The sequence below is a fragment of the Carassius gibelio genome, chromosome A19, assembly GCF_023724105.1.
Source record: "Carassius gibelio isolate Cgi1373 ecotype wild population from Czech Republic chromosome A19, carGib1.2-hapl.c, whole genome shotgun sequence".
In the NCBI taxonomy this organism is placed as follows: domain Eukaryota; kingdom Metazoa; phylum Chordata; class Actinopteri; order Cypriniformes; family Cyprinidae; genus Carassius; species Carassius gibelio.
The window spans coordinates 5309827-5332566 of record NC_068389.1 but is presented as its reverse complement, the minus strand read 5'-3'; the positions used below and the strand labels follow the sequence as shown (position 1 = coordinate 5332566).

The following is a 22740-nucleotide window of genomic DNA, read 5'->3' as shown; positions in this document are numbered from 1 at the left end:
CGTATAAAATCGTACGAGTGAGGTTGTACAAATTCGTACGAATAAGCCACCTCGTAAAATACGTACGAATTAAAACTAAGCATTATCTAGCTCAGTGTATCTGTTTTATCCAGTCAGCTGGCTAAAATGTGGAAAAAAATTGAATATTGATTGATTGATTGATTGATTCAGAAACGTCTTAATATGTCTTAAAATTGGGCCAAGCAATGATCAAAACTTTTTATTCCTTTATGAAGAGAGAAGGCAGTGTCTATTAAGATTATTACCACTGATATTAAATTGTTGACCACCCTATCAGGTATTATCCATTCACATTTGTGTTATCAAGCATAATAGACTTGTCCGATCTTTTATCTTTTATCTTGAAATCTACACTGGAGAAGAATAAAATGTATATATGTATATGTCAATAATAGTTTTTGAACCCCTTGATATGATTTTTTTCTGCATTGCTTGCTTGCTTATAAAATGTTGTCTGATCTAAGACATAATGACTTCCATGATGCCAATAACACACAAAAAGCTGTAAGTTGCAGAATTGCATTGAGGACTGAGTGACCATATACAGGACAGGAAAAGTAGGATAAGTCAACCTCTGTGATGCAACATTCCCGAAGCTATTTGGAGTGAAATAGGCACACATTTCCCAATAGCTTTAGAAAATTCTGGACTGTTGCTACTCTCTCTTTGAAGAGGCATCTGAAGATCATCATGGAAAACCCTGAAAGAACCCAAGGATAAGAGCAAAAGTCCTTCAGAAATGTCTGCAAACGGAATGAAATGAAGTGAACACACAAAATAAACCACTGCTGTTTAAGCATGAGGCATTTCTCACCATTGCCCAAGACCACCTGCATGATCCTCAAAACTTAAAACTCTAAAAGTTTAAAAGATTTCTTAAGTGAAGCCGTGTCTGTGAATGGCTGTAACACTTTAGAATAGGGAACACCTGCTACATATTAATAGTTAGTAAGGTAGTAGTTAAGTTTAGGTATCAGGTAGGATTAGGAATGTAGAAGGTCACACAGAATAAGACAGAGAGAGAGATAGAAAAAAAAGAGCTGATTGTTCACAGAATCATTAAATAATTATCACCACTAAAGACTAATTTTTTTAACAATTCAGCTCTAGTCTGCATTATCCTCAGAGGCTAAGCTGCACCTGACAAAAGTGACTGAAGGTTGTGTGTATTCTTGTTTCTATTAATAATCTAGGTACTTTTAAAGGTGCCATCTGTAATGTTTGGCAAAAAAAATCAAGTCATACTCCACATTCCATAACAGATGGGGGCAGTATGCCTCAATAAAGTGAATTGGTCTACTCTAGAGTAATAAACGAGAACCGGCATAGTCTCTATGCTCCTCCCCTACTTTCACAACAACACTACAGCCATAGCCGAAGCCTAACTGTGCGTTCACACCGCCGGCGTCTAGAGCGTCAAAAATCGATCTTGCCGCTCTGCTCACGACGCTGCAGAAAGATTTGTGAGCGCTCAGACGCTCTAACGTAGATCAAATGCTTATTTTGTATTTAAAGCGGCCGCAAAGCAAACAAGCTAAGCAGACTAACCACAAGGAGTTATAACCTCATTAAATATTGTTGTGGACGAAATATTATGATCCTTTACTTAAAATGAACAATCTCAGACACCTTGGTCCACGTATCACTTTTAATTTATTTTTTTATGTCCCTGTAGGCAAACAGGGACACATCACAGATTAATACAAACGCTAAAAAGCAATAATCAACCTGTCCTTTATTCTGCTTGAGAACTAATGTGCCAACTCTCAAGCATTCACCGTGAGGCACACGCAATTGACTCTTTTCACAAGCTTTCACGCCACACATCAATTTTTTCACGCACAGAAAAACCACGAAGCAAAGAGGACACGGAGACCAACAGACTAGACAGAGCAGGTTAGTTATGATACATAGGGCTGTGCAAAAAATCGAATGCAATTTTCATGCACCTCTCATCAGTAAAGACGCTCCTGTAATTAGAAGTATATCTCCAGCATGTGCATTCAGATCAGGGTTGCCAGGTTTTCACAACAAATCCTGCCCAGTTGCTTCTTAAAACTAGTCCAAAACTAGCCCAATCGCGTTTCCGGGAGGTTCCCCAATAAAAAATGCTTCCCGGGGTTAAAATATAAATTTTTGGGAAGGGTTTCCCTGGTAAAATTAGCATTTTAGGGGATAAATATCACGTTATTGGGATTGCTTCAAACCGCGGACATGAAAAACAACCGCAGACTTGGCAACAATGGTTCAGGTGGAGCGGCAGTAACTGCACAGAGCCTTAGTCTACCGACAACTAACACAAAATCGCTTTCAAAATCGACAAATATAAGTATGTGAATAAAAATTTGTCAGTGAATTACGGCTCCGTGTAGGAAATGCCAACCAGTGTTGCCAAGTCTGTGGTGGTTGTTTTTCATGTCCGCTGGTCACAGCGACCCCAATACAAATAACGTGATATTTAGCCCCTAAAATGCGAATTATACCAAGGCAACCCTGCTAAAAAAACTATATTTTAACCCCGGGAAGCAATGTTTTATCGGGGAACCTTCTGGAAGCGGGATTGGGCTAGTTTTGAGAAGCAACTGGGCAGGATTTGTTGTGAAAACCTGGCAATCCTGATCCGAACACACGTGCTGAGATATACTCCTAATTACAGGACCGTCTTTACTGATGAGATGTACATGAGTAAAGACATGCACAGCCCTATATAATAAAATGGGTAACGTTAAGTTACAGCTAGCTAATTATCAAACACAGCTACGGTTAGCCATCGCTAACATTAGCACGTTTATCGAACAGCCTTCGATACATTTCTATGTTATAACTTCCCGAAAACAAATACACAAACATATAAAACAAACTTCTAGCGAAATACTAACAGCATCTAACTTGCAAGTTCGGAGTCGAACCTCATTTCTTTCAGGTCCATCAGTTGTCTCCAGCGATTAAAAGCAGTGCCGATGTTTACTCTGGTATTCTTATCGGATTTGATTTGTGATTCCGAGCGCGGTTGTTTCCCTGTAGCGGGTGTTGGTCTTTTGCCAAGGGCTTCAGCTATCCTTCTGCTCTCTTCTCTGAACTGAAAGTAGTGGGCTGTACTTTCCACATGATTGACATCAGGTCCAGGTACGCCCTGCGAGTTATTCGTGTATTCGTTGCAGGTTGGCTGGTGGTTATGTTGCCCGCATACCGCCTCTCAAGGCCAAAACTGGTATTACAACACCTGCCGGGCCGGGGATAGTAATGCTAATGCTAATTAAGGTTGATATCTCTGCAACACTATAACTTGACATTTTTTTAATGACATCATCGCCTTTATTTCTTCTCATTCTTTTGATTCGTGTAGGTCATGTTATGGATATTTTTACCTCAATTTCTGCATATGGCACCTTTAATACGTCCATGTTCACCTGGGAACGTAAGATTCTTCCTCCATCTTACACTGACCCTGCAGAAAAGAGGATTGTGAGAAAAACATATCTCATTAATATTCATTAACTCATTATCATAGCTATGCTTACCTGTACACATGTCATTTCTAGATATCTGTAAAAGTATTGCTACTAGTTAAAATATGATTTAAGATATTAGTGATTCTATTTTCACTACTTGCAAGGGCAATCTCAGATATCAAATGCCTTAGTTGATATCAATAATTACTTTGTTAAAAGTACTAAAAAATAAAATAAAATAAATACGATTGTAAATTTCTGATAGCAATAATTAAGTTGTCAGTAGTTTGGAATTTCTGATATCTGAAAATGTATTTCTGATATCAATATAGTATTTACAATGTCTTTCTTGTAACAGTCACATCCAAAAATGAATATTGTCACTATAATTAAATTTCTGCGAGCATTGTTGATTTAAAGAATTAACATCTTTATTAGTGGAAATGTAATTCCTGGTATCAAAATATCCATGGTTACTAGTAGAAAGCTAATTCCTGATATCAAGAATTAGCATTTTAACTACTGGAAAGTGAATTGTTGATATCAAGAATTAATTTCCTGTAAATGAAGGGTAGACAAAATGACTTGCCATTAGCGCATACTAATGTAGTTATCAAAAAGACTCTGACTGCTTGCATGTAAATAGTCAAAAATCACGCAGTGTATGTATTTGTAAAGTTTTGCTGTCCATCCTCAACCTAACCTTGGGGTCTACTCTTCACCACGGCGCTGAAATAAGTTAAACTTCCCCTTGGCAACCTAAACTGTAAGATATCCAGTCTACTCTTGAAATAAGAACCTGGAGTCCATTGTACCTCAACAAGCAGCACACTGAAAAACTAAAATAATACCTTGAAGTCACCTATGAAGCTATAATTCTACAATTATAATGAGAAACAGTTCCATTCTAGTCATGCATAGGTTGACTTCCAGAAGAGGCCTCCAAGCTGTATAACACCTGATTCCTTTTGAGACTTCTTGTGCATCATCACACTATAAACTTTTCCCAGCACTGTCTTCACCATTTTCGGTGTCGCTTAAGTAAAGAACTTAATATGACTTGATTTTATATCCCAGAGGCATCTTTTCTCTGCTCCTTGATGTGGATGTAGCAGCTTCATCCAGCAGGGAATAGCCTTTGTTTTGCTTGCATTGCAGCCTTTGTTTTAGCTCTATGATGTCTATATCAATGTCTGAGCATTCATCAATCAGTGACCATATCGACTCTTCAGCAAGATCCAAATAATCTGAATCACATAAGTGCCATACTCTTCTGGCCATGGCCAGTTCATTTCACAGGTAAAAGTAGGGGTGGAACGATACATGTATTTGTACCACACCATCACGGCAGGCCGTAACTTTAAACACATTGTCCTATTAATAATGCATCATTGTATTATGAAAACAAAACATTGTGCTTTTTTTTTAAATAAAGAAAACAAATGGGATGTCACTTTCTGCCATTTGAGTTTCCTTTCTGTGAACCAATGAAGCCTGTCACAAAAATGAACTGATATTTAATTCAATTCAATTCAATTCAATTCAAATAACTTTATTTATCCTAGGGGGAAATTGCTTCCCATGTTACAACTGCTCTCAAAAAGAAAGAAAGAAATGAAAAATAAAATAATAAAATTAATAAATATATACTCATATAACAATACATTGACAATGAATAGCTAATACAAATAATAATAAAGAAAGTTTCGATCAAATCTAAAATTAGTTAGGCGCAATAAAATGACAAATGTTGAGTATAATAAGTCTAGTGTGATAATAATTAAATACAGAGGAATGTATAGTATATATTGCACAATAATCTAGTATTAAGAAATAAGCAATAATAATAATAAAAATAATAATAAATTGTATTGCACATGAAAGTCCCTTTTTGCACATTAATATCTGTGAACTGCACAGAAACTTAGTGTACAATATATAGGCTATTGTACAGTTTGACATTAGAATATTGTTATTGACAATCAGACAATCAGGAGATTTGTTTGTACCGTTGTATATCTTCCAAAGCAACCTGGGGATTTGAGTATAATTCGTTTCTTTTTAAGGTCATGACGAGTAATAATGTATCATTGTCTGTAGGTCATCGGCTACCTCGTAGGTTTTCAACCTTGCTTCTGAAGACTTTTCTGCTAGGTTTAGTTCCCTTCTTCAACAATTGAACACCTTGATGATCTGGTTAAGGTGTGTTTGATCAGGCCTGGAGCTAAACTCTGCAGGACAGGCCCTTCAGGAGCAAAGCTGAAGACATCTGGCCTAGCATCTACTCATGAGACTTCAGGATTTCAGATTCAAAAGCAACAGAACTGTGATGCACCTGTCCAATGCTTTGAAACATCTGAGGTGTCTTGGAAAGGGATGTCCAATCCTGCTCTTAGAGGACCACTTCCCTGCAAAGTTTACCTGCAACACACCTGTCTAAACGTTTCTAGTGGTCTTGAAGACCTTGATTAGCTGGTTCGGATGTGTTTAATTAGGACAAGACCTAAACTCTAAAATTCATGCTTGACCTTGCTTAATGCACCAAAACCAGAACTTCATTTTCAGTTCACTTTGATGTTGGGCAGAGAATTGGGAAATAGATGGCAGACAAGGAAATGATATACAGTGATAAATTATGTACGCTTATATAATTAATGAGAATAAATAACTACCACTGTAGATCTAATCTGCTTCTGTAACAACCTTGGAAAGCTACTTAAGGACATGATTCATTCGAGCACAACATAACATCCTATTTACTTCTATTAAGATGCTGCTTATTCAGTTGTTTGATGTATTGAGCTGATACGCAGAGATCCAGACTGCGGTACATGAAAGTTCCACTGCAAGCGCAATAGAGAGAAGTATTTGATCATCAATTGTCACTTTAATGATGCCTGGAGGTCTGTGGAGCTGTATCATGTCTTCATGTCACGGAAATTATTCTGTAGTGCATCGGTTTGGTTATAGATTTAGAGAACAAGAAAAACATAGCGAGTTTGAATCATGTTGACTAGCTGGCTCATCATTACAAACAAAATAAAGGTACCATTGTATCCAATAATGGGATTGTGTTGAAAATCCCTCCTCTAATGGGAAGTAATGAATACATAATAGGCCATAAGCAGTAGCATCAACCACTGAACGCTGTCTGCCGCTCGCCTCTCAAAGTGAGTTTATTCTAGCACAAGATGAGTCAAACTCATTCAGGTTATTGTTTATCTGACCTGCACGCATTTCTATCTTAATCAGCCTAAATACATCTTTTTAACATGAGCGACGTTGGAAGCTTGGCTGTGCTGTTGCTTATTATTTTGACAATAATTTGTGATAATTAGGTACAGGTTTGCTCTATTAGACTCACACTGAATTTAAAGAGTAATTACTCTGACTAAAGTGGCTTACTGTGGCTCAATAGGGTATGCGTTGGGTTTTAGAATAGACGGATACATTTTAGAGTAAAGCAGAACTTATTAGTACGAGCGACAAGCTTCACTATTACTGTTGCTCCAAACCCTTAATCCCACTAATAAGATTTCAACTTCACTACATAACTCATCCTACACTATTTGTGCTGAGAGGACCTCAAATAATACTTTCACATTATCTTCAGTGGATTATGAATTTGGTGGCTGTGGCTGTTAAGTTTGTGAGTGTGACAGACATTGTTTACTCTGAATTTTGACCATATTGAATGGTGGGAAATTGCTGGGCATTACCACCCTTAACAGACACTTGTAAAGCACTTGTAAAGCAGTGCTGATTGTGACCTGCATATCATATCATATATCATCTGACAGAGATTAATTTCAGCGCTGCCCCTCAGTGCCCCACAACCTCAACGAGGACTGCCGAACACATGTTTTAATGACATGTTAAAATATGGTGGTAAATATGTCACATCTGCCCAGGTGAAAGAGAGGAGAAAGCAACTCGCTGCTGATTTTCAGTTTAAAAGGCAATTTACCGGCAGTTTGGGTTAAAAAGGTCTCGACTCCAATCTAGGTAGATTGATTTGCATAATTGCCACATAAAGCGTCAATTTGCACCTGTAAATCTTAATTTGATAATATGTCTCTGTAGAGATAATATGTCACCCTGTGTGTGTGTGTGTGTGTGTGTGTGTGTGTGTGTATGTGAGAGAGAGAGAGAGAGAGAGAGAGAGAGAGAGAGAGAGAGAGAGAGAGAGAGAGAGAGAGAGGGGGTGACGTATAGGGTTGGAATGGATTCTTAGGCTCTGCTCTAAAACCTAGTCACTTGCCTATGTAGACAGCATTTTAGGCAACATCATAGGCATGGAGACTTACATTATGCAGCACAGAGTGATAAGTGGAAAGGTTTATTTTATTTATTCATTTATCACAATATCTTAACTAAACTTAGAAACATTTAAAAGTAACATTCCAGAATGAACTGGACATTCTGAACATCCAAAATGTTTTCATAATTTAATGGGCACACTGACAAACCTGAACGACACTGAAATAATGTGTTTCAGCCATTCATTTACACAACAATATCAACTGTGGGATCCTGAAAATGCTATTTCTTCTGTGTAATCTATAAAAACACAAATTTGTGAAAATATTAGCATTGTGCACATGCCTGTTACGTGTTCAGTCTATAGGCATGCTCAAGTTTATTTTCTTTACGAAGTGACATTTATCAACTACTGGCCTAGTGTTATTCTAAAGTATGGACAAGTATTGAGGAGATATGTAGACTGTAGATGGTAAAACAGCCCATGAGTTTTTGGATTGAGCCCTCATATCCAGCTAATGCTCTCATTCATTTGGAAGTAAATGCCATCAAATGCATTTCTATTTAATTCTGGCTGCCTGTGGGATTTCTAGTCAGATATTCACATAAATCACACACACGCAATGCGCTCACCGTCAGATATGCCTGATAACTTGTATCCTTTCTCTGTTTTACCCTCAGGAGACCAGGATCAACTGCATTCGGATCGCTCGTAAAGGTAATTCATTCTTTATCTGTATTGTTTACACGCTTTAGGGCATGTATTACTGACAGCACATATACATCAACGCTAACCAAATGTCCCTGCTGCGGATTCATTCAGACTTTGGCAAGAGATGAATGGGTATTTGTTACCTTAATGTGGAACTTTCTCAAAACGCAAGCCGTAGGAGTTGGGCATGATCCATCTAGTATTATAATTCAGATATTACAAAAAAATACCTCAGTCGTGTTTGGCATAGTGAGCCAACATAAGAGAGACAGACTGAGAAACAAACAATAGATACACTGGTAAAGCCAGAAAAGTAGTTGGAGGTAAGAAACGAAGAATATCAGCTTATTGATCTGCCTTCTCAAACATTTTAAAGCAGATATGTCCAATCCTGTTCATCATCATCACACTGTCATGCTGCCTCAGAAGCCTGTTTGAAATCAGTTTTATGAGGTTCATTTAAATGCAAACACAGGCTGTGATTTCATCGGTTTATAGTGCAGCAAGACAACAAGTCAGCTACCTAAACTTTCAGATGCAGCCACCATTTGCAGATATCATAGAAATTAAGGGGGACGTTCCATGAGCTCAATGCCACCAGAATTGAGGCACTGCAGTGATCTGTCATGAAAATTGAAAGAGCCACAAAATGGTATTTATTGTTTGAGTTACGAAATTACAAAATTTGAAAGCTGAAACTTTGTTTCATACCAAAAGTAACCTGCTCTGTTTTGACTGTCATTGTCAGTGTCCTCTTTGCTCTGCAATATATTCTTTCACTGCGTGGCTACATGATGTGTGGCATGTGAGCGCCATGGCTTGTCGGATGTAGCAAAAGTGGGCAGGTCTTTGTGAAGGATCAAGATCCTGAAGATCTACCTACCTGCAGAATTCAGTACCAGACCTGCTCCAACATACCTGTCTGTAATTATCAAGTGTACCTGAAGATCTTAATAAGCTGCTTCAGGTGTGTTTGATCATGGTTGAGCTGAACTCATGGACTGGAGCAGGCCCTGGAGCGGACTTTTTTTTTTTTTTTTTTTTTTACCTTTATTTATATAGTGCTTTAAACAAAATACATTGCGTCAAAGCACTGAACAACATTCATTTGGAAAACAGTGTCAATAATGCAAAATGACAGTTAAAGGCAGTTCATCATTGAATTCAGTGATGTCATCTCTGTTCAGTTAAATAGTGTCTGTGCATTTATTTGCAATCAAGTCAATGATATCGCTGTAGATGAAGTGACCCCAACTAAGCAAGCCAGAGGCGACAGCGGCAAGGAACCGAAACTCCATCGGTGACAGAATGGAGAAAAAAACCTTGGGAGAAACCAGGCTCAGTTGGGGGTCAGTTCTCCTCTGACCAGACGAAACCAGTAGTTCAATTCCAGGCTGCAGCAAAGTCAGATTGTGCAGAAGAATCATCTGTTTCCTGTGGTCTTGTCCTGGTGGTCCTCTGAGACAATTTCTTTACAGGGGATCTGTATCTGGGGCTCTAGTTGTCCTGGTCTCCGCTGTCTTTCAGGGCAGTAGAGGACTCTTGGACTGAAGTGGGCTCTGGAGCGGACTCATGGACTGGAGCAGGTCCTGGAGTGGACTCATGGACTGAAGCGGGCTCTGGAGTGGATTCATTGACTGGAGTGGGATCTGATGCTGACTCATGGACTGGAGCGGGCTCTGGTGCCAACTTGTGGATTGGAGTGGGCTCTGGAGCGGACTCATGGACTGGAGCGGGCTATGGAGCAGACTCGTAGACTGGAGAGGGCACTGGATAGGACTAATGGACTGGAGCCGGCTATGAAGTGGATTCCACCTCCTCAGAAGTGTGTATGGCCCAGACACACAAAATGGCGAACGCCATTACTGGAAGAACCTCTGAGATCACCAAGCTCGAGAGTGTTGAGGCCACCGAGATGCCTGCTGCTCATACATACATCAGCGGTGCGTCCACCACACTGGATGTCAGACTCGACTGCCTGGGCACTCCCCTAAAAAACAAATATTGAATAAAAAAAATAAAAAAAATACAAAGTTACAAAATTCAAGCTTTAGTTCAAGGCTGTTGCTCTGCACTATTAGCAGTTGAGTGAATGGCTATTTTATGAAAGTATCAGTTACTTAATTACTCTGATAATTAGTTTGCAAGTTGATCTTCATGAAGCAATCATATAACTGAAGTAAATGCTGCAAAAAGATTGCGTTGCTATTGCTGAACATTACTGTACTATCCTGTGATAGCCCAGCAGCAGAATGTCCCTTTACCCTCCTTGTTTTATTCGTCAAATTGTATTATTTAGGTATTAATTTCATCAATGATATTGTAATTAATGTCCCCTACAGCAGATGGCATAATGATGCACTTCCATCCCTGTGATTGTTCAAGTGGCAATTTCTGCTTTTGGAAGCACCGCAGGGGCTTAAATTAATCGAGAGAGAGATTTCATGCTGCTCTGCTTGGACATTGACTGCATTTACAGAGAGGGAAAATGGAGACACTGAGACCCACAAAACCGTAGGTGCATGTTCAAAATGGCTGCCAGGTTTATTCTGTGACTTTCTTCCTCAAATTTGCAACCAGTAGACACAGCTGTCATCAGTGGACTCTCAAGTGGTCGAATGTTGGACTGAAATGTCGCCAGATCCGGTTTTGTATGTGCAGGATGTTTCTTTCCGAACTGGACTGAATAAAAAATAACCGTTGCTCTTGGCAAACATGTTTGGAACACGAAGTTCAACTCGGTTATTTCTCAGAGTGGGCAAACTTTCTAAAATGTGTTGATTTTAAGACACTAGATCGTCAGCACTGCATGTTCTAGCCTGTAATCATTTTAGAGCTAAAATGGTTTTAATTTTGGCTAAATATGTGCTGTTTTCAAGGAACAGGAAGCCCATATGGCATACAAAATATTTAAGAAAGGAGACAAAGTTGGATGTAAAAGGTGGGTTTTGAAAATTCTAATGTCTGTCTAATATGCTCAGCTTTGGGAGCTGGACATCTGATAATCTAACCAGAAATGAGCACCTGTGCATCGCTGACCTGACCCCAATTTGCCCAAGACCCGATCTGCTCTCACTCCAAGCGCACCCCGGGTTAAGCTTCTTCCCCTGTGGCTCGTTCATGTGCTGCTCCCTCCAAATGCTGTGATAACTCCAGCAGATGCATGCAGCCGTGCGTTGGCATCATCCCCTAGCCTCTGTCTAATCTTCTCATTCTCATCTGCTGCTTGAGATAATGCACTGTGCTGGAGTATTAGGGCTTTGACTGGGCAAATTATATCTCAATATTTTCGCGATTTGGACAATGACTAAAATATATATTTTAATTCAAATGTATTTGCTTAGAGACTGTTTTTTATTATATAAAAATTGCATTTATTGTATATATGTAAAGAGAGAGAGAGAAAGCAGAACAACCTTGTACATAGCTTGATTCATCTCTCCTTCACAAAGATGAATGTACCCGATTCCAGCCTTGCTGAAGCCCCCCCAGATCATCACCGATCCTCAACCAAATGTAACAGTGGGTGGCTTGAAGGCCTCTCCAGGTCTCCGTCTAAACATTATATGATCAGGTGTTGGGCAAAGCTGAAAACTAAACTCATCAGAGAAGATGACCTTACTCCAGTCCTCTACGGTCCAATCCTTATGCTCTTTTACAAACCTCAGCCTGGCTCTTCTTTGCTTTTCAATGTTTTTTTTTTTTTTAGCTTTGCCCCCAGGAGCATCTTTTTCGAACTGTCCTCGGCGAGCACTTCACCCCAGCTGCCGTTTGCCATTCTTTCTGTAGGTCACTTGTCATCCTGCAGTTGTTAAGTGAGACTGGAATGAGTTGGCTGAGTTGTTTTCACTCGCTGCTGCTCTGTAGCTTTGTTGTCTCCTGTGCCTGCTGCTTGACCTTGTTCTTATGAACCGCTGTCTTTGAAATTTTAATGGTGGGAGCAACATGACGCTCACTGTATCCCTCTGCCAATTCCAGTTTCTTTTGAGATAGTTCTAGCGCTGTTTTTGCTGGTCCTATTGCAAGAGAATAGTGATGAGCACAGTAGTTGTTTTTATACATTTCTTCGTTTAATAAGATTTGGTTGACGAGATCACCTGATCAGTACTTCATTAAGCAGAAAGATGTGGAATGGCTGCCATACATGAAGAGATGCTGATACAAAACTCTAAACTTTTTGTGATTATGCCAACATAATATTAAATAGATTTAGTTTTGATATTTCACACAGCCCTAATTAGCATCATTATGCTGCAATAATATTTGAGTAGATTCTTTTTTTTAAATATAATTTTACTGTACTACTGATATTAAGCTGAATGATATGAAGCCATTTGTCTTTCTCTCATTATCATTCATTCATTTTCTGTTTGACTTTCCACTCTCAGAGGCCTGTAAGGACCATAAGCGAGCTCTGGAGGTATCCCAGCATGCCGAGGACATGGGGCTGATCCTGGGGGCCTGTGCCGGGGGGCTGGTTGTTCTCATCCTTCTGCTGGGAGCCATCGTGGTTATTGTCAAGAAAGGGTGAGCATGTGTGCACTCAGATCCAATTAAAATCAAATCCAATGCTAGGTGTTCTTCACAGCATCACATCAGACCAGCAGCAGCAGTGCCAACCAGACACAGTAATGAAAAAGAACACAAGATGCTTTAACACATCCTCAAAGGTTCAACTGATTAAATTAGAGCTGGCTCCCAACTCACAGCTGAGATATTGCTCAGACATGACAAAGTCTATGGCTTTAGGAACAGCAAGGACAGGTACAGTAAATACTTGCATTATTCACTATTATTCTGTGGCTCTCTGGAATACTTCATCGTGATTGGTCAATCTGCAGTTGCGTAATAAACACTATAATGTACAGTCAGCCTGCCATTACTGCAAAATAAAGGCCTTCGGTTTCACATGAATGACCTCCACACTGTGCTGGGGTTTATTTTGCTGTAATGACTGGCTGAATGCGTGGAAATGTGATTTTCCTGGGCTGTAATTTAATGACTCATGTTGTATGTGGAATACAGCTTCTGGCTGGTTTACTCTCTGAGAGAAGATAATAAGTAATTTCTTGAATACAGGCATGGCTGGACTTTCCATTGGACTTAATTGGGCTGCAGTCCATGGACCCTGCCTTTGCCCATTTACGTTTTTTTTTATTCGTACAGTTTTGCCAGTTAGAAAGTATTAGCCACATTTCCACTGCCAGCCGGGGCTAACAGCTTCCAACTATGACTTATCGAGGCCAATATCAAATTGCATTAACTGGTATTTATGATTAATTCACATAGAAGAAGGACACACATATTGAATCTCTACAGTGACAATTATTCTGTCATCACATGGCTACTTTAGCCTTTAGCCTCTAAAGAGCACACATTTCGGAAGATAATGATACATTATCATATGTTCACGCCTCATTTCTTTACAAAGGATGATTATATATTATAATACATAATGTTCCACTAAGTTATGCGATCTGAAGAGTTCTGAGTGCTTACTAGCTGGGTTTCCATCACCCAGCTTTTGTTTGCACATTTTGAAGTATCGCATCAGAATCGAGTGATGGGAATGCTACATTTAGAATGAAAATGCCTTAATTTGCACACACACACGCACAAAAATAATAATTAATAATTTACGTTCGGTTGAGGTGGTTTTTGACTTTTGTGAAAAAGGGTAAATGTGAATAATTGGAGATGGAAATGTATTTTGCAAGTACATTTCTCCAAGCGCTTCAAAGTAATGTGACTTTGCGCTATGGAAGACTAAATCCTGACTAACCAGTAGGCCAATCTTGTTCCACAGCATCTGAAATGTTGTTATATGGTCATTCAGAAATGCCTGAGCAAAGTCTGTCTTCAAAGTATTTCTGTATAATTGTCTCCCAGAACTGTTAAACGACTGCGTTCCCAAACAGTAGCATCCACCTCCGAAAGCAATAACCACATTCAGTGCGCTTCATCTGCTCTTTCTGAGGTGCAAGGAATTTATTATATAGGAAAATTATTATAGTCAATAGCTTCTTCTTCCTTTCTTAGTGATGTACAGTATAATGCCAGTTTATCAGGAAGTGACGTTTTATTTTTCTTTCTTTTTGATTAATTGGATGGAAACAGTGCTTGTTTGCAAATGGTTTGTGCGATTTCCAAATTTTGCGCATAAGTACAATTTTCAGCTTTGGATGGAAACCTGTCTACTGCCATCACACATAGCTATTGTAAAAAAAAAAAAATAATAAAAAAAATAAGCCATTTAATGAGTTTCTGTTTTTATAACGTATGCCTATTATATAGGAGTTAGCCTATCACAGAAACAAGAGTCCTATTTTTCCAAATATCTGCACGATCACAAATGTACAATAAACAACAATTTACTGATTAACGTTCAGACACAAAGTTAATTTTGCTCCATCAAAAAGAAAGCAGAACAAACAGCAGAACCACTGCATCTCAGAGCAACACAGTGTTTAGTTCCACAGTGTTACACAGAGCAATAAATGATTCAATCAGGCTATAAGTTCAGTCATTTGTGAAGTTAAACAAATTAGCATTTTAAACAAATCTGTTAATATAAGTATTTAACTTCAACATTAAAACAGTTTCTTGCTGCTACCTACTGGTATTGTAGTTTCATATTTTAAAAAGTCGCTTATTTATTTTTGCAATCATTTCATATTTCTACATTAAAATGTTATATTTATATGAAAAAACAAACAAACAAACAAACAAAACAAAAAAACTTGTTTTGATTGTAACTTGTGGGCAGTGTTTTGAGCATCACTACACTAGTGTTACTATTGTGTCTTTAGGACATTGTAATGTTCTAAGGGAGCCAACACAATTACTTCTTACTGTTCCTGTAGCTCAACTGGTAGAGCGTTGCGTTAGCAAGCAAGCTAGCGCAAGGTTGGGGGTTCGATTCCCCGGGAACACATGATAGGTAAAAATTGTTAGCCTGAATGCACTGTAAGTCGCTTTGGATAAAAGCGTCTGCTAAATGCATAAATTTAATTTGATTTAATATAAACCTACTACATTATATTACCAGCAAATGATTTAAGAGAGAGTTGTAGTAAAGGCATGTAGTGAGACCAGCCAGGAACCAATTCATCCGTGTCATAAACTGGCATGCAGCTAAGGACAGATGTTTACCTCGGCATACAGTACGAGTAATTAACATGGTAACTTGCCTGATAACTTGTAGTTTAAACACTAAAGCACGATTCTAGAAAAAAGTAAAAGGTCATTGGATCTATTCCCAGATATGCATGCATGAAATTCTTGAATTCAGTGTAAGCAGCTTTGAATAAAAGTATTTGCCAAATATAAATGTAATGAAGTCTGCCTAACCTACATGTTTTCTGTTTCTCTTCATGCTCTTCAGAAGAAACATCTATTCATATCCTTACTACCCGTAAGTAATTTTCTCATGATTCCATTATTTGTTTTTCCCATCGACCTCTGTTGTTTAGTGTTGATTTGTTGCATATTAGCCAATTAAGATCTTATGTATAAAATGTACGATTATATTTTACCTTCCTCTCAGTTGCGTTCTTACTTTATAGTGTTGTTATGGTAATGCATGTGGCTTGAGAAGGTGTGTTATTGATTTTTTTTTTTACATTGGAGGAGTGACCATTACAACATCTAGAAATCAAGATGATCATAAATATTGACCAGTCAGCAACCACCCTAACAAAAGCATGGTAACATGCTATGATCACCATATAGAACCTCTCCTCTTATTAACCCTCTTCACCCGTTGCTATGTATTATCTCTTTCTTCATTTGTTCTCTTTCATACTCTGCAGCAGGAAGAAGGTGAACATTAATAAAGCGGTGATGACGTATCGTCAGGAGAAGACACGTAAGCTTGGGTCACTGGACTGCAGTTCAACAGAGCACAGTACACTGCAACAGGACGATCGCACGGCGCACACCTTCATGGACTCACATAACTGCACTGCTAAAAGTGAGTACACTAACACACACAGCGGAAAGAGTTGCTCCTCACACTTCTTACAAAGGGTAGGTGGAAATGACCAAAATATTCACAAAATGAGTATATAGTACCCGGTTAAGGTTATTCTGTTATTCTGAGCGAATGAATGAATTATATATCTTAATCATGTGTTAAGCCCTGTGCTTTATAACTCAAATAATTCAGTATTTTACAATTGCAAGAGATCCACATAAATGTGAGACCTTCTATTACCCAGACCAGTAATGGATCCTCCAAGTCCAGATCCTAAAATTCTAATGTTTGCTGTAAGCTGGTTGTGCAGCATTCTGTCAAAGTTCCTCTGAAATCCTCCACCTGACTAGATCTTCTATGGGATTTATCTATGTCAATTATTTACTACATAAATGATAATATTGTTAATAAACCAGTGCCATTAACAGCATCTGGTTGGCACTTCAACCTAGTAGGTGATGGTATTGCACCTTAATGCCACCCATACCATGAAAAAAAAAAAAGAAAAGATGCTGTGTCTGTGTACTACTGTTGAAAAGTTGATGAAAGTGAGTTAAAAAAGTAGAGTTAAAAAAGTTTGCTCAATAGTATCTTTGTTTGTGTCTGTGTCAGTCTGTAGTAAGTGCCAATCAACATTAAGTTTTTTTTTTTACTTTTGTGTAGTTATAATTACCAATTCTCTCTCCCTCCATAAACTGGTTTTGAGACTCATTTTGATTGTGATTCATTTAAAAAAAAAAAAAAAAAACCGGGCTCACCAAAACCCTATGGCTATATGTTGGGACATATGCTTATAAAATGATAAATATTTGTCACATTTCCTGCTGCCAACAGGTGGCGCTATGATTATAACTGATATTGGCATGTAAATGTCTTCAAGCCAGGAGTCTTACCAAACATGCAAAGTTTCGGGCAGGTCAGACTTTGCATGTTTTTTATATATATTTATATATATCGATCTAGGATTTGTTTAAAAAAATATAGTTTAGTTTTGTTATGTGACATTTTAATTTTGCAAAGAAAAGTGCAGCATTTTGTCTGAGAAATAAGAAAAGGACACATTTTCAGTTCTGATTTTGTAAAAAAAAATTAAAAAAGAAAACCTTAAGAAGATCATATCATGAAATCAGTATCATGAATCATATTGCATTGTGAACTGAGTAAGCTAAGCAGCACCCATACACTGTTGAACAACAAAGTTTCAAGATGACAGCGATGATGGCGGCCTGTGTGGCGTGCTCTGCAGTTGTTTTTATGTTTTTGTTAGATTGTCCTGTCTTTAGTTATATCCCTGCAATCAGTTTCACCATGACGAGACGAGTTGCTGGACATTTGGCACTACACATCACCCAATATTTCGCCATTTCTCGACTATTCAGAAGTTTTGCTGGACATAGTAGTTAGGCGGAGCAGCGGCTCTGATCAGTTGCTTCAAGACGTACAGACGGGAAGAAAACCAGCACAATCGTGAAGCTCAGGAAGCATGGATTTCAAAATCCATTAACTAGCATACATGTGGCAAACCTTTGCTCTCTACCCTACAAAACGCTTGAAGTCCTTCTGGTCTCCCGAACAAATAAGGATTTCTCACAATCTGCTGCTCTGTGTTTCATGGAAACCTGGCTGAATGATGCTCCGTCTGCCGAGCTTTCTGCTGTTCAGAGCACCACGCAGCGATGCAGAATCAACAGGGAAATTGTGCGGCAGCGGGACATGCATTTGCATCAACAAAAATTGGTTGTACAGATGTTAAAGTGTTAAAGAAGATGTGCTGTCCCGATCTAGAAGTGCTTTTCATTAACTCTAAGCCATACTATTCACGACGGGAGCTTTGCTTGTTCATTATCGTGAATGTTTACATTCCTCTGCAAGCAAACGTGAGCTCACCTTTACAACAACTTACTGATCAGATCACAGACAGAACAAAAACACATGGACTCTGTTTTAATCATTCTTGGGGACATTAATAAAGCAAATCTCTCCAGTGAACTGTCAAATTACAGACAGCACATCACATGTCCCACCAGAGACACTAATATATTGGATCACTGTTACACAGCAATACAAAATGCATATCACTCTGTTCCACGGGCAGCTTTAGAACACTCCGATTAATGTTTAGTTCTTCTTATACCGACCTCCAGAAACAGAAATCAGAAAAATCTGTAAAAAGATTTTTTTAAAAAAAGCTAAACCTGTAAAAAGATGAACTAATGAAGAAAAGCAGGATTTCTAAGCTTGTTTTGACCTCACTGATTGTGGAGTGTTTGTGAAGCTGCTGCCACCGATCTGGACGAGCTCACAGAGACTGTAACATCTTATACCATTTGCTGTGAAGACATCTGGATTCCTTCTAGAACTCATCTAATTTGCCACAATGACAAACCATAGTTCACTGCAAAACTCAGACAGCTCTGTCAGGTCAAAGAAGATGCTCACAGGAAGGGGGACAAAGTCTTGTATAAACAGAACAAATACTCACTGGAAAAGGAGATCAGAGTGCCAAAGAGGAATTATTCTGAAAAACTAAGGACTCAGTTCGCAACTCAGCTTCAGTGTGTGGAAAGGTCTGAAAGAGATCACCAACTACAAGACAACATCCCAGAGCACTGTGGAGAATCAACAACTGGCAGATGATCTGAATGAGTTTTACTGCAGATTTGATTAAAAAAAACACCCCACACCCACCCTGAACACCTCTCCACAAAGCCATCCAGACCTCCTGCAACCCCCCTCTCCTCCACACCTGCATCTTGGATTAGTGAAGAAGATGTGCGACAGGTCTTCCCGGAAGCAGAAAAGGAAAAAAGCACCAGGCCCAGATTGTGTTACACCAGCATGTCTGAAATCCTGTGCTGACCAGCTGGCCCCCATCTTCACACAGATCTTCAACAGATCGCTGGAGCTGTGCGAAATCCACTCATGCTTCAAACACTCCCACATAATCCCCATCCCAAAGAAATCCGAATTGTAGAACTAAATGACTACAGGCCTGTGGTTCTAACATCTATGAAAAACTGGTGTTGGCCCACCTGAAGTACATTACTGGACACTTACTGGACCCCCTACAGTTTTCCTACAGAGCAAACAGATCTGTGGACGATGCAGTCAATATGGGACTGCATTATGTTCTGCAACGTCTAGACAGACCAGGGACTTATGTGAGGATCCTGTTTGTGGACTTCAGTTTAGCTTTTAACATCATTCCAAACCTCCTTCTGCCCAAACTATCTCAGCTCTCCATGCCCACCTCCGTCTGTCAGTGGATCACCAGTTTCTTGACAAACAGGCAGCAGCTAGTGAGGCCGGGAAACTTCTCATCCAGCACCTGTATAATCAGCACTGGAGCTCCTCAGGGTTGTGTTCTCTCCCCACTACTCTTCTCTCTCTAGATTATTCTCTCTAACGACTGCATACATAAAGATGAACAATGGTAGGTAGGTTAATCAAGAGTTTGGGAGTTAAGTAGGAAAATGATCTTCCGCCTACACTTGATTTGATATTCAAGGAATTATCAAATTGCCAACGACGTGGAGGACTATAGTGCAATAAGAGCTCGTTCAAATATTGAGGTGCTAAACCATTCAGGGCTTTATAAGTAATAAGCAAGTTTTCAAAATATATATACGATGTGTGATAGAGAGCCAGTGCAGTACTGACAGAACAGAGCTAATATGCTCATACATCCTGGTTCTAGTAAGAACTCTTGCTGCTGCATTTTGGACTATGTGGGGTTTTTTATTAAGCGTGCAGAACAACCACCCAATAAAGCATTACAATAATCCAACTTTGAGGTCATGAACGCATGAATTAACGTTTCTGCATTTGACATTGAGAGCACAGGTTGTAATTTAGATATATTTTTGAGATGGAAAAATGCAGTTTTACAAATGCTAACTTGCCTTTGAAAATTTAATGTGGCTTTCAAAGGAAAGCTATCAAATCCTCAGGTCCTCCCTCTGCTCTCCGAGTCTTGAGTCAGTTTCCTTATCGTCTCCTGGAACAGATGAGTGTTATTGAGTGCCAGTAAAATGAGAGCGCTGGCTCTCTGCCTGTCTCCAGATATCTCTGCTTATGCCATGTACTTGCCTATTCTATTCTATTCTATTCTATTCTATTCTATTCTATTTTGTTTTATTCTATAATATTCTATTCTGTGATTTTTATTTTTCAATTATGTAATTTCCCGTCACCCCAAATTTTGCTGTCAAACACAATTATTTTAAAAACAAGATGTAATAATGCATACAGATGGCTTCAGCAAAAGCAAAACCATTGCTTAACAACCTCAGAGCTCACAGTAGATTTGTCTTTAATGGTTTATGAATTATCTTGGAGACTCAGTTCCATATGCAAATGGACTACCCAACTGAATCAGACTGCAGTTCGTCGTCATAACCAACTTGAGTGGGTCATGGGCTAGTGTGGTCACACATGGTCTGTGGCTGTGAGGCTGGTTGGATGTATGGCCAAATTCTCTGAAACGCCTTTGGAGACAGCTTATGGTAGAAAAATGAACATTCAATTCACGGTCAACAGCTCTGGTGTACTGTACATTCCTGTAGTCAGCATGTCAATTGCATGCTCCCTCATTTCTTGCGACATCTGTGGCATTGTGCTGTATGAAAAAACATTTTAGAGTGGTCTTTTATTGTGGTCAACCTAAAGCATACCTGTACAATAATTATGCTGTCTAATCAGCATCTTGATATGCCACACCTGTGAGGTGGATGGATTATCTCGGCAAAAGAGAAGTGCTCACTAACACAGATTTTGACAGATTTGTGAACAATATTTGAGAGAAAAAGGCCATTTGTGTACATAGAAAAAGTCTTAGATCTTTGAATTCAGCTCATCAATAACAGGAATGCGATTAGCACATCCTCAAGTAATGCAGAGGTCAGACAGATTTGGCTATAATATCAAAAAAGATAAAAAAGATGTCTATTTTTGAGGCAATTGATAGCAACATTTTGGAAGAAATAGTGCAGCACCTAAAATTGTCAGCCTGCTATCTTGACACACTTCCCACATCTCTTTTTTTTTTCAAAAGTGTGCTTAACTGTTTAGAAGCAGATCTCTTAGAAGTAGTGAATGTCTCGATTCTTTCTTGGACATTTCCAAACTCCTTGAAAACTGTTCCCTCCTGAAAAAGAGCAATCTTGATAACACCATTTTGAGCAAATAGATACCAATATCTAATCTTCCTTTTATAGGCAAAATTATAGAAATGGTAGGTTTTAATCAGCTGAACAAATACTTAAACTCTAATGGATACCTGGACAATGTTCAGTTTGGTTTCTGACCGCATCACACCACAGACACGGCACTCATTAAGATAATTAATGATATTTGCTTAAATTCTGACTCTGGCAAAATATCAGTGCTGGTATTGCTAGATCTCAGTGCCGCGTTTGACACTGTCGATCATAATATACTACTAGAAAGACTGGAAAACTGGTCGGCTTTTTGAGATGGTACTCAAATGGTTCAGATCATACTTAGAAGGGAGAGAGCATAAGTCTAAGTGGATGTCCATGCCATGCGGAGTCCCACAAGGCTCAATTCTTGCACCACTCTTGTTTAGCCTGTATATGCTCCCACTAAGTCAAATAAATTGAAATAACCAAATTGCCTATCACAGCTATGCTGATGATACCCCAGAGATGCTCACAAGTCTCTGAGCTAGAGTCCAAGTCAAGTCTCAAGTCTCTGAGCTAGAGTCCAAGTCAAGTCTCAAGTCTCTGAGCTAGAGTCCAAGTCAAGTCTCAAGTCTCTTTATTATATTAAGTCTCTGGTTATAATAAATGTTGCATCACGTACAGCGACCCATCCAAGCTGCTTAGAACACTGCATAGCTATATATAAGGAATTCAAAGCATGTAATATGTTATTATGACAACTCTATTTATTAGCATACAATATCAACTTTGATTTTGGTATAAAATCAGTGTAAACAGGCTATTGCAACATGACAAAAACACCAAGAATGCTTTACTTTTAAGTTAATATCTGTATTTTGCATTTATGGATTCAGTAATGGCCTTCTGTCTGTCCTGGCTGTATAGCTGCACACCTCTTGTCTGGCTTAAGAATGAACAAAGCTACGCTGACTTATGTTATTCATACAATACCTACTCACAAATAAACATCAAAAACAAAGCCGGCTGCAATGAATTTCTGTGCAAAACAGCTTTTACTACAAACACTTCAACACAAGAACATTGTTATCACACAAGAACATTTTGATAGAGAACCAAAAATATTTAAAGTAGATAAAATTAGAATAAATAAAATGGAAATGTCTACATACTATTACA

General features: G+C 38.8%; 1 protein-coding gene and 1 long non-coding RNA gene across 8 annotated transcripts in view; one reads left to right on the top strand and one right to left on the bottom strand.

The window, feature by feature from the left end:
* Positions 1-22740, bottom strand: part of LOC127935833 (uncharacterized) — a 221460-nt gene that overhangs the window by 144252 nt on the left and 54468 nt on the right. The window lies entirely within an intron of this gene.
* Positions 1-22740, top strand: part of LOC127935786 (receptor-type tyrosine-protein phosphatase U) — a 263677-nt gene that overhangs the window by 193825 nt on the left and 47112 nt on the right. For all 6 annotated transcript variants that reach the window (XM_052533964.1, XM_052533960.1, XM_052533963.1 and 3 more), the window contains exons 13-16: positions 8415-8451; positions 12834-12972; positions 15830-15859; positions 16257-16417. In XM_052533964.1, coding sequence (XP_052389924.1) covers positions 8415-8451; positions 12834-12972; positions 15830-15859; positions 16257-16417 — 367 coding nt within the window. The remainder of the gene's footprint in view (positions 1-8414; positions 8452-12833; positions 12973-15829; positions 15860-16256; positions 16418-22740) is intronic.